The 16,386-nt window shown below is 45.4% G+C and overlaps 1 protein-coding gene across 1 annotated transcript in view; it reads right to left on the bottom strand.

Moving 5' to 3' along the window:
• IFNGR1 (interferon gamma receptor 1) overlaps nucleotides 1-15,121 on the bottom strand; it is a 138,589-nt gene extending 123,468 nt beyond the window's left edge. Inside the window, exon 1 of the mRNA XM_069725960.1 lies at nucleotides 14,696-15,121. Coding sequence (XP_069582061.1) covers nucleotides 14,696-14,783 — 88 coding nt within the window. The 5' untranslated portion in view covers nucleotides 14,784-15,121. The remainder of the gene's footprint in view (nucleotides 1-14,695) is intronic.
• Between the last annotated feature and the right edge of the window lie 1,265 nt (nucleotides 15,122-16,386).

The following is a 16,386-nucleotide window of genomic DNA, read 5'->3' as shown; positions in this document are numbered from 1 at the left end:
TAAATCACACGGAGACCGTGCAGACAGCCGTAAACGGCGCTGCAAGGCCAAGAAACCCTCCTCTAGGTTATCCTATATAGTGTTTTTCCACTATTTAGCTGGATACAAGTGGAAAGACACTAATAGGAATTTTTTTTTTCAAATTTTAAACTGGCTGCACTATTTGAAAAAAAGGAAATTGTTTTTCAAGGTATGAGGCAGTAACGCACCCTGAGCTGAATCCAACCGGCTATGGCTGCACACAGACTACAGGGCGAGCTGGGCTCACACGGAGACCGTGCAGACAGCCGTAAACGGCGCTGCAAGGCCAAAAAACCCTCCTCTAGGTTATCCTATATAGTGTTTTTCCACTATTTAGCTGGATACAAGTGGAAAGACACTAATAGGAATTTTTTTTTTCAAATTTTAAACAGGCTGCACTATTTGAAAAAAAGGAAAATTTTTCTCAAGGTATGAGCCAGTAACGAACCCTGAGCTGAATCCAACCGGCTATGGCTGCACACAGACTACAGGGCGAGCTGGGCTCACACGGAGACCGTGCAGACAGCCGTAAACGGCGCTGCAAGGCCAAAAAACCCTCCTCTAGGTTATCCTATATAGTGTTTTTCCACTATTTAGCTGGATACGAGTGGAAAGACACTAATAGGAATTTTTTTTTTCAAATTTTAAACAGGCTGCACTATTTGAAAAAAAGGAAAATTTTTCTCAAGGTATGAGCCAGTAACGAACCCTGAGCTGAATCCAACCGGCTATGGCTGCACACAGACTACAGGGCGAGCTGGGCTCACACGGAGACCGTGCAGACAGCCGTAAACGGCGCTGCAAGGCCAAAAAACCCTCCTCTAGGTTATCCTATATAGTGTTTTTCCACTATTTAGCTGGATACGAGTGGAAAGACACTAATAGGAATTTTTTTTTTCAAATTTTAAACAGGCTGCACTATTTGAAAAAAAGGAAAATTTTTCTCAAGGTATGAGCCAGTAACGAACCCTGAGCTGAATCCAACCGGCTATGGCTGCACACAGACTACAGGGCGAGCTGGGCTCACACGGAGACCGTGCAGACAGCCGTAAACGGCGCTGCAAGGCCCAAAAACCCCCCTCTAGGTTATCCTATGTAGTGTTTTTCCACAATAGAGCTGGAGACTGGTGGAAAAACACTAATAGGAAATTTGAGAAAAAATGTGCAGCAGGCTGCACTAAGAGCAAAAAAGAACAACTGTGTGAGGCAGTGTGAACCCCCCCTGAGCTGAATACAACCGGGTATATGGCTGCACACAGACTACAGAGTGAGCTGCACACACACACACACAGAGACCTTGCAGAACGCTGTTAAAACAGCGCTGCAAGGCAAGAGCAAGGTGAACAGTGAAGAACACACAGCGTTTTGCTAAATTAGCCTTTGGAAAGGAAAATAAAGCAATTAGCTAGCTCGACTGGCCCTCAGTTAGAACACAGCGTCCTGTCCCTAACTGAAATCACAGCAGAGTGAGCGCAAAATGGCGGCAGCGCTTTTTTATAGTGCAGAGTGACATCATTTCAGCAGCCAATCCAAGCCTTGCCAGTACTTACATGCCCACCATGCTAAACAGGATGTGCCCACACTTTCATTCATTCCTCATTGGCTGCTGCGTTCAATTTGAATTCTGGGAACTTCCGATTCCGGTATCCGATACGCGGGAAGTATCGGAATTCAGTATCGGAATTCCGATACCGCAAATATCGGCCGATACCCGATACTTGCGGTATCGGAATGCTCAACACTACTGATAACCGCTAACACTCGCTGGTCCAGGTCCCGTCACCAGAACAAGAGGTTCAACAACAGGTTCAGACAGCACAGATCAAAAAGACTTTAAGACCTGGACAGGGCTGAGCTGCCGGATTCTGGTAATTCCGGGAAAAGAGAAATACCATCCATGCGCTAACCACAGCCTTTCCGAGTAAAGCTTGGTTCTTGGTAATGAGGTAGCCTGTTGCAATTTCATGCCAACTGTGGTTAGAGTAGCATGAATCTGCTGACATCATTTATGTGCTATGATGAAACAGGAGGACTACCACAGGAAAATTAAATTCAAGATACGAGTCTCAGAAATTGTAATTTCACAGACTCTTTAATGAGTTCTAGTAGCAGACAACTGTGTGCTGCGAGGACTTGCTGGTTTCTGAGCCAAGAGCGGACTGTACAGTCATGGCCAGAAGTTTTGAGAATGACACCAAAATTATATTTTCACATGATCTGCTGCCCTCTGGTTTTTATTAGTGTTTGTCTGATGTTTATATCACATACAGAAATATAATTGCAATCATATTATGAGTACCAATAGGTTATATTGACAGTTAGAATGAGTTAATGCAGCAAGTCAATATTTGCAGTGTTGACCCTTCTTCTTCAAGACCTCTGCAATTCTCCCTGGCATGCTCTCAATCAACTTCTGGACCAAATCCTGACTGATAGCAGTCCATTCTTGCATAATCAATGCTTGCATTTTGCCAGAATTTGTTGGTTTTTGTTTGTCCACCCGTCTCTTGATGATTGACCACAAGTTCTCAATGGGATTAAGATCTGGGGAGTTTCCAGGCCATGGACCCAAAATCTCTATGTTTTGTTCCATGAGCCATTTAGTTATCACCTTTGCTTTATGGCAAGGTGCTCCATCATGCTGGAAAAGGCATTGTTGGGCGCCAAACTGCTCTTGGACGGTTGGGAGAAGTTGCTCTTGGAGGACATTCTGGTACCATTCTTTATTTATGGCTGTGTTTTTAGGCAAGACTGTGAGTGAGCCGATTCCCTTGGCTGAGAAGCAACCCCACACATGAATGGTTTCAGGATGCTTTACAGTTGGCATGAGACAAGACTGGTGGTAGCGCTCACCTCTTCTTCTCCGAATAAGCTGTTTTCCAGATGTCCCAAACAATCGAAATGGGGATTCATCAGAGAAAATGACTTTGCCCCAGTCCTCAGCAGTCCACTCCCTGTTCCTTTTGCAGAATATCAGTCGGTCCTTGATGTTTTTTTCTGGAGAGATGTGACTTCTTTGATGCCCTCCTTGAAACCAGGCCTTGCTCAAAGAGTCTCCGCCTCACAGTGCGTGCAGAAGTACTCCCACCAGCCTGCTGCCATTCCTGAGCAAGCTCGGCACTGCTGGTAGTCCGATCCCGCAGCTGAAACAGTTTTAAGATACGGTCCTGGCGCTTGCTGGTCTTTCTTGGGCGCCCTGGAGCCTTTTTGACAACAATGGAAGCTCTCTCCTTGAAGTTCTTGATGATGCGATAGATTGTTGACTGAGGTGCAATCTTTGTAGCTGCGATACTCTTCCCTGTTAGGCCATTTTTATGCAGTGCAATGATGGCTGCACGTGTTTCTTTAGAGATAACCATGGTTAACTGAAGAGAAACAATGATACCAAGCACCAGCCTCCTTTTAAAGTGTCCAGTGATGTCATTCTTTCTTAATCATGACTGATCGCCAGCCCTGTCCTCATCAACACCCACACCTGTGTTAATGGATCAATCACTAAAACGATGTTAGCTGCTCCTTTTAAGGCAGGACTGCAATGATGTTGAAATGTGTTTTGGGGGTTAAAGTTCATTTTCTGGGCAAATATTGACTTTGTAAGTACAGTAATTGCTGTTAAGCTGATCACTCTGTTATTCAGGAGTATATGCAAATTGCCATTAGAAAAAATGAAGCAGTAGACTTTGGAAAAATTAATATTTGTCTCATTCTCAAAACTTTTGGCCATGACTGTATGTATGAGTAAGGGCTCATACTCACATGCGAGAAACTCGCATGAGTCTCGCACGTCAATACCCGGCACTGCACCCGGCACCCAGATCGGAGAGTGCGGCCGCATAGCAATACATGCAGCCACACGCTCCGCTCCTGAGTGCGGGGTGCAGTGCCGGGTATTGACGTGCGAGACTCATCCGAGTTTCTCGCATGAGAGTATGAGCCCTTGTACATACTCCCGGCCAGTGGGACGCTGCCTCGCTTCCATACATTTGGGCCACAAACGTGTAAACAAATAACATGTAGATGAGGCCTAGGTGACACATCCTTGGAATTAGGCACTCTTGCGATACATTATGCTGTTCTCAGATTTCATAGTAAAATCCTGCTGACAGATTCTCCTAAAATAGCAAAAAAAATAAATAGCTCACAGAAAAAAAAATGTTTTTTGTCATCATATTCTAAGAGCCTACCCTTCCCATTTCCAATTCATTAAATAAAGCTGGTCATGATTGATAATACAGCCGCCACCAGTAGTGTATGGAGGGGGCCAAGTACCTGATCTCACTACCTAAAATAAAGTACGCTCATCCACTGTACATGTACGAAGGATTTTGCCAAGAGGTTAAACAGTAAATGTATGTAAAAATAAAAGAATGGCTCTGATTGCAATGATTTTCCACACCATATGTACCAAATTAAAGAAAAAATCTAAATGATAAGAAAGTCTTAATGGAGAAGAGCCTAAGTCTAAGGCCGGTTTCACACGTCAGTGACTCCGGTACGTGTGGTGACAGTTTCCTCACGTACCGGAGACACTGACTCACGTAGACGCATCAAAATAAATGTGTCTCTGCACATGTCAGCGTGTTTTCACGGACCATGTGTCCGTGTGCAAAACACGGAGACATGTCCGCGTTTCTCCGGCAGCACGGTCCGCAAAGCGTCTCGCACACGGAGAACAGTGTGTACTCTTCTCCGTGTGCACGTACCGCCGCAGGAGAAATAGCGCTACAGTAAGCGCTGTCCCCTGCTTTTGGTGCTGAAGTCGGCATTCATTACTTCTCCCCAGCAGCATTCGCTGGAGAGAAGGAATGAAAAATTAAGGTTTTTTTTGTTAAAAATAAAGTTTGGGGTCACCTCCCGCCTCCCACCCCCCGTGCGCCCGCCCGCTTGCAGAGAAATAGTCACCCAGCTCCCGCGATGCCTCCTCTAAGCGCCGGCAGCCTGTCCTGTGTGAGCGGTCAGTACCACGTGACCGCTCACACATGACAGGCTGCCGGCACTGAGAGGAGGCATTGCGGGAGCTGGGTGAGTATTTCTCTGCAAGCGGACGGAGGGTGGGAGGCGGGAGGTGACCCCAAACTTTATTTTTAACAAAAAAAACCCTCAATTTTTCATTCCTTCTCTCCAGCGAACGCTGCTGGGGAGAAGGAATGAATGCCGGCTTCAGCACCAAAAGCAGGGGACAGCGCTTACTGTAGCGCTGTCTCCTGCACGGTCCGTGTGGTCCTCAGTCGGCACACGGGCGGCACACGGACACGGATAACTCTGGTACCGATTTCTCCAGTACCAGAATTATCTGGACGTGTGAGACTGGCCTAATGGAGGCACAGAAACAGAGTTGCACAAAGAAAATCAGCAACATGCAAAATAAGGGATTCAAGAACTTTAGTACAGAGTGGCCTAAACATGATGAAATAAAACAGTTACACACCGTTTGCTGCACTGTTCCAAGAATATGTAGGACATTGTGTCAAAACAATATAACTTCCTGATTTGGACTGTTTTCAGATATGTCAGATGCCTAATAGCGGTTTGCATTGGACAGCAAAGGAAATTAAATAGTTAACAAGTTTTCTAAGTATTTAGTATTCTATCAATCCAACATCCCAATCCTTACTTTGCTTTTTCACTCCTTTACTCACAGGGCTTGCAACAGCCGCAGTATAAGGCTATGTGCACACAGTGCGTTCTTGCAGCATTTCTTCACAGTGGAAATGGGCCATAAGCTCTATGGAATCCTTATGCAAGCTAATTCGATGACAATCAAGTATTGGGCACATGATCAGTAAATTTCCTTAAGTATTTGCAGTGCGTTTTTTTTCCTGCAGCATGTCAAGTCTTTGTGCGTTTCTGCAGCCTTTTTCACCCATTGACTTCAATTAAGTCAGTCTAATCCTCAGCATAGAAATGTTTCCAGATTTACTGAGTTTTTGTTTGCATCTTACCGGCTTCCTATTTCCCACGCTGTCATCTGTATGACAATGTGGGGAACACTCACAATAGAAAAAATAGCATCCAGTCCAGGTGAAAAAAAAAATGAAAAAAAACTTTATTCTATCATACAAGGTTTCGACCAGTATTGGTCTCTATCAAGTATACTTGATAAAGACCAATACCGGTCGAAACGTATGATGGCAGAATAAAGTTTTTCTTCATTTTTTTCACCTGGACTGGATGCTGCTATTTTTTCTATTGTGAATATTTGTCCAATTGGGTCTATGGACTTTGAGTGTGCATCCTAATATTATTTGATGTGCTGTCGGCTGTTGTTTTTTTCTACGTAGCGTGGGAAATACTGGCGCAGTGGTTCGGATGAAATGATGAGACTACTGCTCCCATCGGCTACGTCTGCTGTCACTGATAACAGTGACAGCAGGTGCCGCTGATGGGAGACGCAGTCTCATCTGCAGGTGCATGTGCTCATTGTTAAAAAAAAAAAAGTAAAATAATTACATACATATTGTGAGGCAGTGACCCCCGTTACAGCTAGGGGGCGCTGTTTGGGCTCCCCAGAATGCGCACGGAGGCGTAGTGAGGCCATGAGGTGGTATTGCAGTCGCAGGTTTAGCTGTGATTGCAATGGTGAAGCCACAGGTAGGGGTCGCTGTGTGTTCTCCCCGGGTTGTGCATGGAGATGTGTGACGTCCATAGATGTACATGGCAGTCACAGGCGTAGCGGTGACTGCAATGCAGTTTAATAATAATAAATAAGGTTAGCCTTGGACATGTTATTGTCCAAGACAGATGTAGGGAAAACTGGCTCTGGAATGTGCGTTTTCAAACTGACTGCAGTATGTTGTGGTACTGTCCGTTTTATGTTCGGTCCGGGTTTTCCATGTGGCAGGAAGCCACAGGTTTCTATGTTAAAAGCCCTGCAGGAAAAAGGTTAGTGAAATCTGAGTATGTTCACGGGAGTGCTTAGTGTGTCAGGGCCAGAGTGAGACCTGGCAACCCACAGCATACACAGTGGTGCTGCTGTCCACAATGACTGGTCAGGGATGTGGACAGGTAATGTGCCCGAAGGAAGGACTGGCAAGTCACAGCTGCAGACAGGAGGATGTCAAGGTCTATGTTCAGCTGTGAGTAGAGACTGTGATATAGCGGTGCAGGACACCCACGGGAACTAGTCAGAGGAGGACTAGCATGTGTAGTGACTGCCATCTAAAGGATGCTGTGTACTATGAAGAGCTATGAACTGGTGTAAATTGAACACTGATAATATACACTGAAGTTATATGCATTTGTGTGGATTGGAACCTTTTCTGTGTGAAGATAACACATTAAAGAGACTTTTATGTTTGAACTTTGTGGGTCACAGCACCGTACGCGGTGAAGAGGCAACCAGTGCATTACAATATTCAAATAAAAACCTATTATACTCACCAAACACTAAATCACCGACGCCCTTGTCTTCTAGAAAAAAGGTACAATAATAAACCACCATATACTTAGCTGTCCGCAGTAGTCCACGTAATCCCGAGTGTCCCACAGAGATCTCACGTGTAGAACAGTCACATCAGGAGATGTGACTGCTCTACCCGGCCACCGGCGATAACACTGACAGGAGGTAATCGCTCCCACAGTGCATCACTGAGCTGCCATGAGGGAACGATTACCTCTTGTCATTGTATCGACGGCTGTCTTCATCAGTGACTGCTCTCAAAGTCATCAGGATCGTCGTAGGACATTATGGATTATCTTCTCTGTGGACAGGTGAGGAATATTATGGTGTTCTTTTTTTTTTGCAAAAGACGTTGGCGTCGGTGGATTAGGCGTTCAGTGAGTATGGTTTAATTTAGATTCATTAAAGGAGTCTGTGTCATTATTTCATATAAATGACTTTATTCTGAGTGTCTGTTTTTTATACACTATGGGGTTACTAATGGATAGGTCTTATAGATGCCTCTCCATTACTAACCTGTGGACTTAATGTCACCTGACAATACGAAGATGGCATGAACACCACTTACCACCACTAAAGGGCAAGTGGGAAGAGCGAAATTTGGCTCATCTTATAGATGCACCTGTTCTGGGGCGGCTGAGAGCTGATGTTTTTAGTCTGGGAGGGGACCAATATCCATGGTCCCTTCCTATGCTATTAATACCAGTCAGCAGCTGTCTTCCTAGCCTTTCCTGGTTAGATTTTATAGGGGGACCCTATGTCAATCTTTTCGGGAGTCCCCCTGTAAACTAGCCAGTAAGGCTAAGCTAACAGCTGTGAACTGATATTAATAGCCTGGGAACGTTTATGGCTCTTGGCTCCTTCCCAGAATATTAACAGCACATCAGCCCTCAGCAGTCGTCTTTCCCTCTGTTGGTTATTAAGATTATACGAGAGCCCACACAATTTTTTTTCCATTTTTCTTTAAAATTAACAGTTGCTGTCTGGGGACAGCCTATGTACATTCGTTCTGTTAGGCTGTTAAAAATGTGTTAGTGTTCCCTTATCGGCTTAGTAATGAGGGTGTCAAGCTGACACCTTTTCATTACTAAGCCTAGAGCTAGGTATCAATGACAGCTGCTGACACCAAGCTCTAATCCAATTTCCCTGATGCCACTGCATCAGCATAAAAAAAGTGGTGTGAACCAAGAAATTACATCGCAAAACTTTTTTTTTTAAAAAAAAAATATTTTTTAGCTAAAAAAGGCCTTCATTGCTGTACAAAAACACATACAAAAACGTGGCAAAAAAATCACGTTTTTGCTAGAGTATTTTTCCTGCCAAGAGAAAACAATAAATCCCAAGAGATTTACTAGAATTTGGGTACGTGTCCACGTTCAGGATGGCCGGCGGTTTTGACGGAGCGGCGAACTAGCTCCGCCCCCTTCTGGAGACGCGATGATGCCGGATGTGTTCATTGCACACATCCGGAATCATCACACCCCACACATAGGGCCCTGTGTTATACCTTGCGGCGGCGCAGCATCGCCGCAAGGTATACGGACATGCTGCGATCTAAAAAGACGCGCCGCATGTCCGGAATCGCAGGGCCGCCGGATGCGTGTTACCACGCATAGTGGAGAAGGGATTTAATTAAATCCCCTCCACTATGCTGTAACATCTGGACGCTGCGTGTCTGACGATGCGTCTCTATGCAGCGTCAAACACGCAGCGTTTCCTGAACGTGGACAAGTACCCTTTACGTGGAATAAAAATGGACCGTAATCAGACAAATGTTATTCAGTGGAGCAGTGCAGATGAGTGTGGGGAGAGAAGAAAAAAAAAGTGCAGCATGCACTAGTCTCTTCTATAAATCGGATTATTCTATTGCTGTGAAAAAGAAAAAAAAAATCAGATGCCACACACAGAGCAGTGAAGGAAAATGCTAATGAAAATTTCAAATAATGAGCATTTGCGATACCTTTAAATACTATAAATTTCATATATGTTAAGATCAATTTTTATGAACATCTAGGGTATGCCCCAACGTAGCGAAAAAAACAGCAGCTTTTCTAGTGGGAATATTAGTAGCATTCTACAGTACCAGAATTCTGTGTCAGATTTTAAAGGGAATCAACCCTTCGATGATGTCTATACGAGCATGTACATCATAGGATGCTGAATAAAATGATACCTTGATATCTATGATCTGATGTCTTATTCCAGAGAAATCCACGTTTTTTTTTATATGTAAATAAGCTGTTAAGATCTATGGCCCAGATCCAGATCTCTGAGAAATTGACTCGAGAGCTTATGTTAAATGATAGGTGGCGTTACCAAAGTGAGACATGTAAAACAGGAGAGCAGACGGTCAGCTATTACATGTCTCACAGTAGTAACGTCCTCTTTCATTTAAAATACACTCTGGAGGCAAATTCCCAGGAAGATCTATGCCCGGCCCATAGCCCTGAACAGCTTATTTACATAAAAGGGCCAAGATCCACGAACGTCTGAAGGAGCCCTTAACTGGAACGTGTTTTTGCAACAATATTGTTGATGTATTTCGTACCTGTCTTGTAGATCAGTTGGTGCGCTTACACTGGGCAATCATCTTTACAATCACCGGGAAAAGAACAGTTGTAACAACAAGCACGCGTAGGAAGGGCTATACGACCTGAGGGGTACAAGGTACTGTGTGGGTGCAGCCTAATATGAGTGAAGGAGTTAGAACAAAGAAGACATGTGTCGCCTGATCCATTCACAACTAAATATGCTTCAACTTAAGAGAACAATGAGGAAGTGTTGAGAAAAACATCACATAGATTATCACATTACACAACAAAGCCAGAAATCCCCTACGTGTCAACTGACAAGGGCACCAACAATGAACGTAGCTGTGAGATATACATGACAGAGGTTGTGCAGCTTTTATCAAAGTCCTGACCGGAGCAGATAGGACCACAACGTTTCATAGCTTTATATCTATGGTCCTATACACGTGGGTCACTGTGTATTCCAGTATGTGACACCACGCACACTGGATAAAAGCCATCTATCTTGTATAAAAAAAAGACTAACGGACTCCTTTTGTTTGGTGGGCAAATAGATCTCTCATAGAGAACCCCAGGAAATCTTAGTTAATACGATAAAAAAAGCCATTATCTGCCCCAAAAAGCAAAGTACAGTTTTCCCAGTTAAAAAAAAAAATAATTGACTCACAGAATAAAGTCAATATGTGAAACAAACAGCAATGTAAATGCTGAAAAGGAAAATTAAAAAAAGATATATATATATATATATATATAATTTATTTATTTATTTATTTTGTTATTTACCATAAATAATATGCATCAATGAGTGTTACCAATGAAAACTACAGCATGTCTCATGAGAAATCAAATGGAAAACTGAAAAACCTATGGACATGCCAACACAAAAACATTTATGTCCTTGTGGTGCAAAACAGGTAAGTAAAAAAAATATTAATTTGATAACGCCATGATCGTACCGACCCAACACATAATGGAAACACACTGTGCGTGCAGCATGGTAAACGGCATACGATTTAAAGCGTAGTAAAGTGGGTGGGCCTAGAAATCAGAAGAGGTGCACAAGGTGCCTGGCAAAGTAAGTACACACCGCCCTAGTCCAGCTGCCATGGAGTACCGACATGGACACGAACCGCAGTCCTGCGAATGGTTTTGCTTAACTCTAGTTAATATAAGTAAATCAATACCTGTAGCCCAAAATGGTGCCAATGGGACATACAACTTTTTCGGCAAAAAAAGTACTAGCTTCCTGCAGTTAGGCAGCAGGGAGCCGGCTGTCAATCAGCATCTTGTCGGCAGCCACGCTCCATAAGTAGAGCAGAGCGGAAGAGAATCCACTACTCGGCTGATGAGACATCAGCGGAAGCCGCTGTGGCCGGTCTGTGCTGGCAGAGATCTACGCCGAACACAACCGGCAGGTAGATAGCAAACACCTGCCTGTTTTCTTTTTACGACGGGGCTAAAACTAAGGGTATGCAAGGACGATAAGTAAACGTTGCGGGTTGGATGCTCTATACTTATGCAACTTCCAACCAGCAGCGGCCAGATGTTACAGCATAGTGGATGGGATTTCAAGAAATCCCATGCCCACCATGCATGAACCGGTGCCCACAGATCACCTTTGGAGCCGGACATGTGGGGCGTCTTTCCAGACAGCAGCATATCTATTTATCTTGTGAATATCACCCGCCCAATGTATAGGATGCGCTGATTCTGCACGGTTCTGTGAACATAGATGATTCACCTACGTTCAATGGACAGTGGCACTTTGAATGCAGTGGACATGTGCTGCAAATACCTGATTGTGTGCCCATACCCCAAGTGGTGAATAAACCATTTACGGTAACTGGTGCAATCGTATGCAACAACTGTTTCAGCACCCATTAGTCACCCTGAGATGTAATGTTACCTCAGAATTCACAATTTTGATCATCACGGATCAATTCAGGCAAATTATAGAGTTGCTTACCGTATTTTCCGGTGTATAAGATGGCTGGGCGTATAAGACGACCCCCAACTTTTCCAGTTAAAATATAAAATCTTCTCAAAAGTCGTGGGTTGTCTTATATGCTCGGTGTCGTCTTATAGGGTGGGTGTGGAGCAATCTGCAGTCGAAGTATATAGTGGGGGAGAGTGGTCCCGATGCCGAGGTGAGGGAGCGCCTCACCAGGAAGGTGTAAGTGAAGCAAACTGTCAGCGTCTGGGATGCCAGGGGTATGCAAAAAAGAGAGAGAGCGGTGCTGTGCCTAGAAAAACACTCCTCTTTCACTCATCTGGCTCACCCTTGTATCGTATTATCTCCTTCTCTGCCTCTGCTTCACTTACACCTTCCCAGTGAGGCGCCCCCTCTCCTTGTCATTGGGGTTGCTCCCCCCACAATATGCGGCGACCGCAGATTACTCCGCATCTGCCCTATAAGACGACACCTGGCGTATAAGACGATACCCGACTTTTGAGAAGATTTTCAAGGGTTAAAAAGTAGTCTTATACGCCAGAAAATACAGTATTTTCATGTGTACCATTGATTAATCAAAGAAAAATTAATACGGCGGTTACACTTTGCTGTAAACAGATGATACTTTTCTATAAATATATACACACACACACACTGCACAAAAATATAAAGGGAGCACTTAAACAACAGAATATAACTCCAAGTGAATCCAACTTCTGTGAAAGCAAACTGTCCACTTAGGAAGCAACACTGTTTGACAATCAATTTCACATGCTGTTGTGCAAATGGAATAGACAACAGATGAAAATTATTGGGAATTATCAAGACATAATAAAGGAGTGGTTCTGCAGGTGGGGACCACAGACCACATCTCAGTACCAATGCTTTCTGGCTGATGTTTTGGTCACTTTTGAATGTTGGTTCTGCTTTCACACTTGTGGTAGCATGAGACAGAGTCTACAACCCACACAAGTGGCTCAGGTAGTGCAGCTCATTCAGGATGGCACATCAATGCGAGCTGTGGCAAGAAGGTTTGCTGTGTCTGTCAGTACAGTGCCCAGAGGCTGGAGGCACTACCAGGAGACAGGCCAGTACACCAGGAGACGTGGAGGGGGCCGTAGGAGGGCAACAACCCAGCAGCAGGACCGCTACCTCAGCCTTTGTGCAAGGAGAAACAGGAGGAGCACTGCCAGAGCCCTGCAAAATGATCACCAGCAGGCCACAAATGTACATGTGTCTGCACAAACGGGTAGAAACCGACTCCATGAGGATGATCTGAGTGCCCGACGTCCACAGATGGGGGTTGTGCTCACAGCCCAACACCTTGCAGGACGTTTGGCATTTGCCACAGAACACCAGGATTGGTAAATTCGCCACCGGCACCCTGTGCTCTTCACAGATGAAAGCAGGTTCACACTGACCATATGTGACAGAGTCTGGAGATGCCGTGGAGAGCGATCTGCTGCCTGCAACATCCTTCAGCATGACCGGTTTGGAAGGATCAGTAATGGTGTGGGGTGGCATTTCTTTGGAGGACCGCACAGCTCTCCATGTGTTAGCCAGAAGTAGCCTGACTGCCATTAGGTACCGAGATGAGATCTTCAGACCCCTTGTGAGGCCATATGCTGGTGCGGTTGGCCCTGGGTTCCTCCTAATGCAGGACAATGCCAGACCTCATGTGGCTGGAGGGTGTCAGCAGTTCCTGCAAGATGAAGGCATGGACTGGCCCACCCGTTCCCCAGACCTGAATCCGATTAAACACATCTGGGTCATCATGTCTCACTCCATCCACCAACGTCACGTTGCACCACAGACTGTCCAGGAGTTGGCGGATGCTTTAGTCCAGGTCTGGGAATGGATCCCTCATGAGACCATCCGCCGCCTCATCAGGAGCATGCCCAGGCATTGTACAGTAGGGAGGTCATGCAGGCACGTGGAGGCCACACACAATACTGAGCATCTTTTCCTTGTCATGAAGCATTTCCACTGAAGTTGGATCAGCCTGTAATTAGATTTTCCACTTTGATTTTGAGTATCATTCCAAATCCAGACCTCTGTGGGATATTCATTTTGGATTACATCGATAATTGTTATGTTTTATTGTTCTCAATGCATTCCACTATGCAATGAATAAAAATTTACAACTGGAATATTTCATTCAGAGATATCTACGATGTGGTATTTTAGTGTTCTCTTTATTTTTCTGAGCAGTGTATGTACAGTATGTGCATATACACTATATATATATATATATATATATATATATATATACATACATACAGTACATACACATCATGAACAAGGTATGATGTATCTTACCCGAGAATAAAAGTATACATACATGGAAATGACACTTTTCCATACTGTGCGACATAACCGTACACACACAGATGATACTTTTCTGTACTGCTGTGTATATACACACACATAAGAATATGATCTACACGTACGCACACGTGTATACAGTACAGGCCATCTCCACACACGCTCTGTAGAAAAGCCTCATCCACATGTACACTCGTATACGCTAGTATTATATAGAGGTGACACCTGTCTATAGTACAGCACATTAGTGCCCACGTGGAGATGGCTTTCTTCTACACCACACACCTTCCTACAGGTTATACACACAAGCTGTTCGCTATACCCACGACATAAGCTGGCAGTGATGTGTGCCCGCTCTCAGGCCTGTGAACGTGACATATGGCTATAGCAGGACATTACTAGGCACAGACTTCACCCACCACCCAGCTACATGAAACCCATAAGCAGCCCCCCCCCCGCAGTCCTTACCTGGCATGGGTCCGCTTGTGGGCCTAGCACCAGCCGCCAGAGCTGTGAGGGCAGCCAGCAGCAGGCTCCGGGCCAGGATGGCATCCATAGCTGAGGGCGGCAGCGCGTTATGTCAGGAACAACCCACGTAATTAAAGCCTATGGTGCTTCCCTAGACCTGAGCACTGTAGGCATAGGCGTCCGAGGCGGCGGCTCCCGTCCAATACAAGGAGGCCTCCCACACCCAGCTCACGGCCTCCCACATCCAGCTCACGGCCTCCCACATCCAGCTCACGGCCTCCCCACAAGGCTGGGCCTTCCCCAATGTTTCCCTCAGCCCAGTCCTGCCGAAATGCTTGGCATTATCACGCCCCGTGTGGCATTTCCCTCCCGTGCCCACATGTGGACATACACGCCGCAGGCCTGGGCTTCCCCCGCAGCAGGACCGAGGGTGGAGAACAGACGTGTGTTTGGGAAAGGACCAGCTCCCATTCTACCCTGAATAGGTTAATATTAAAGGGTCTGGTCAGGAGAGGCCACAGACAGAATTGGGCCCCTGTGTAAGAACACTGTATGGGCCCTTTACAGTCCACTAGCTCCTCAATGCACCATTGCTCCTGCTTTGGAGGGGATAGTGGCCCCCTTACCTCCTGGGTACCTGAGTTTGGTAGAGACAGGGCACCATCAGCCAGGGGCGTACAAAGAAATCGTGGGGCCCCATAGCGGAATTTCTAGTTGCCCCCAAAAATTAAATAAATGTCGGGATTGCAGAAAAGCATATCTTACAACTTTCCAGTCTTTACATAGTAACTTTCCTCCGGCTGTAGTCCTACATTTAATAATAATAATCTTTATATAGCGCTAACATATTCCGCAGCGCTTTACAGTTTACACACATTATCATCACTGTCCCCGATAGGGCTCACAATCTTAATTCCCTATCAGTATGTCTTTGGAATGTGGGAGGAAACCGGAGTACCCGGAGGAAACCCACGCAAACACGGAGAGAACATACAAACTCTTTGCAGATGTTGTCCTGGGTGGGATTAGAACCCAGGACCCCAGCGCTGCAAGACTGCCGTGCTAACCACTGACCCACCATGCTGCCCATAGATTTCTTTGCCCCCATAAAGTATGATGCCAACAAAAGTACACCCCGAACACAGTATGATACCCCCATGGTGAATTCCTCCACATTACCCTCTACATGCACAGTATAATGACCCTACTGCACCCTACCTCAACTGCCAAGGCAAAGTATAGTGATCCGAACACAGGTATCATCCCCAACGGTGACCCCCACACAGCCCTCCATGCAGTATAATGGGCTTATATAGTATAATAGCCCCACACTGTATAAGGCCAGTCTCACACGACCAGATAATTCCGGTACCGGAGAAAACGGTACCGGAGTTATCTGTGTCCGTGTGCTCACACAGGCCATCCGTGTAGGATCCGTGTGATGTCCATGAGTACGTTTTTAGGGTCCGTGTGCTGTCCGTTTGCTGTATGTGTGTCCGTGTATTGCAACAATTTTTACAATTTTAACCCTATGACAGGAAAAACGCACACAGACAGCATCCGTGTGCAGTACGTGTTTACACGGACCCATTGACTTTAATGGGTTCGTGTGATCCGTGCGCTCCCACGTACACTGATATGTCTCCGTGTTTTGCAAACGGACACACAATCTGTGAAAACACGCTGACATG

The sequence above is a fragment of the Ranitomeya imitator genome, chromosome 5, assembly GCF_032444005.1.
Source record: "Ranitomeya imitator isolate aRanImi1 chromosome 5, aRanImi1.pri, whole genome shotgun sequence".
Taxonomy (NCBI): Eukaryota; Metazoa; Chordata; class Amphibia; order Anura; family Dendrobatidae; genus Ranitomeya; species Ranitomeya imitator.
The sequence above is the reverse complement of the archived record's forward strand: the minus strand, read 5'-3'. Positions and strand labels throughout refer to the sequence as shown.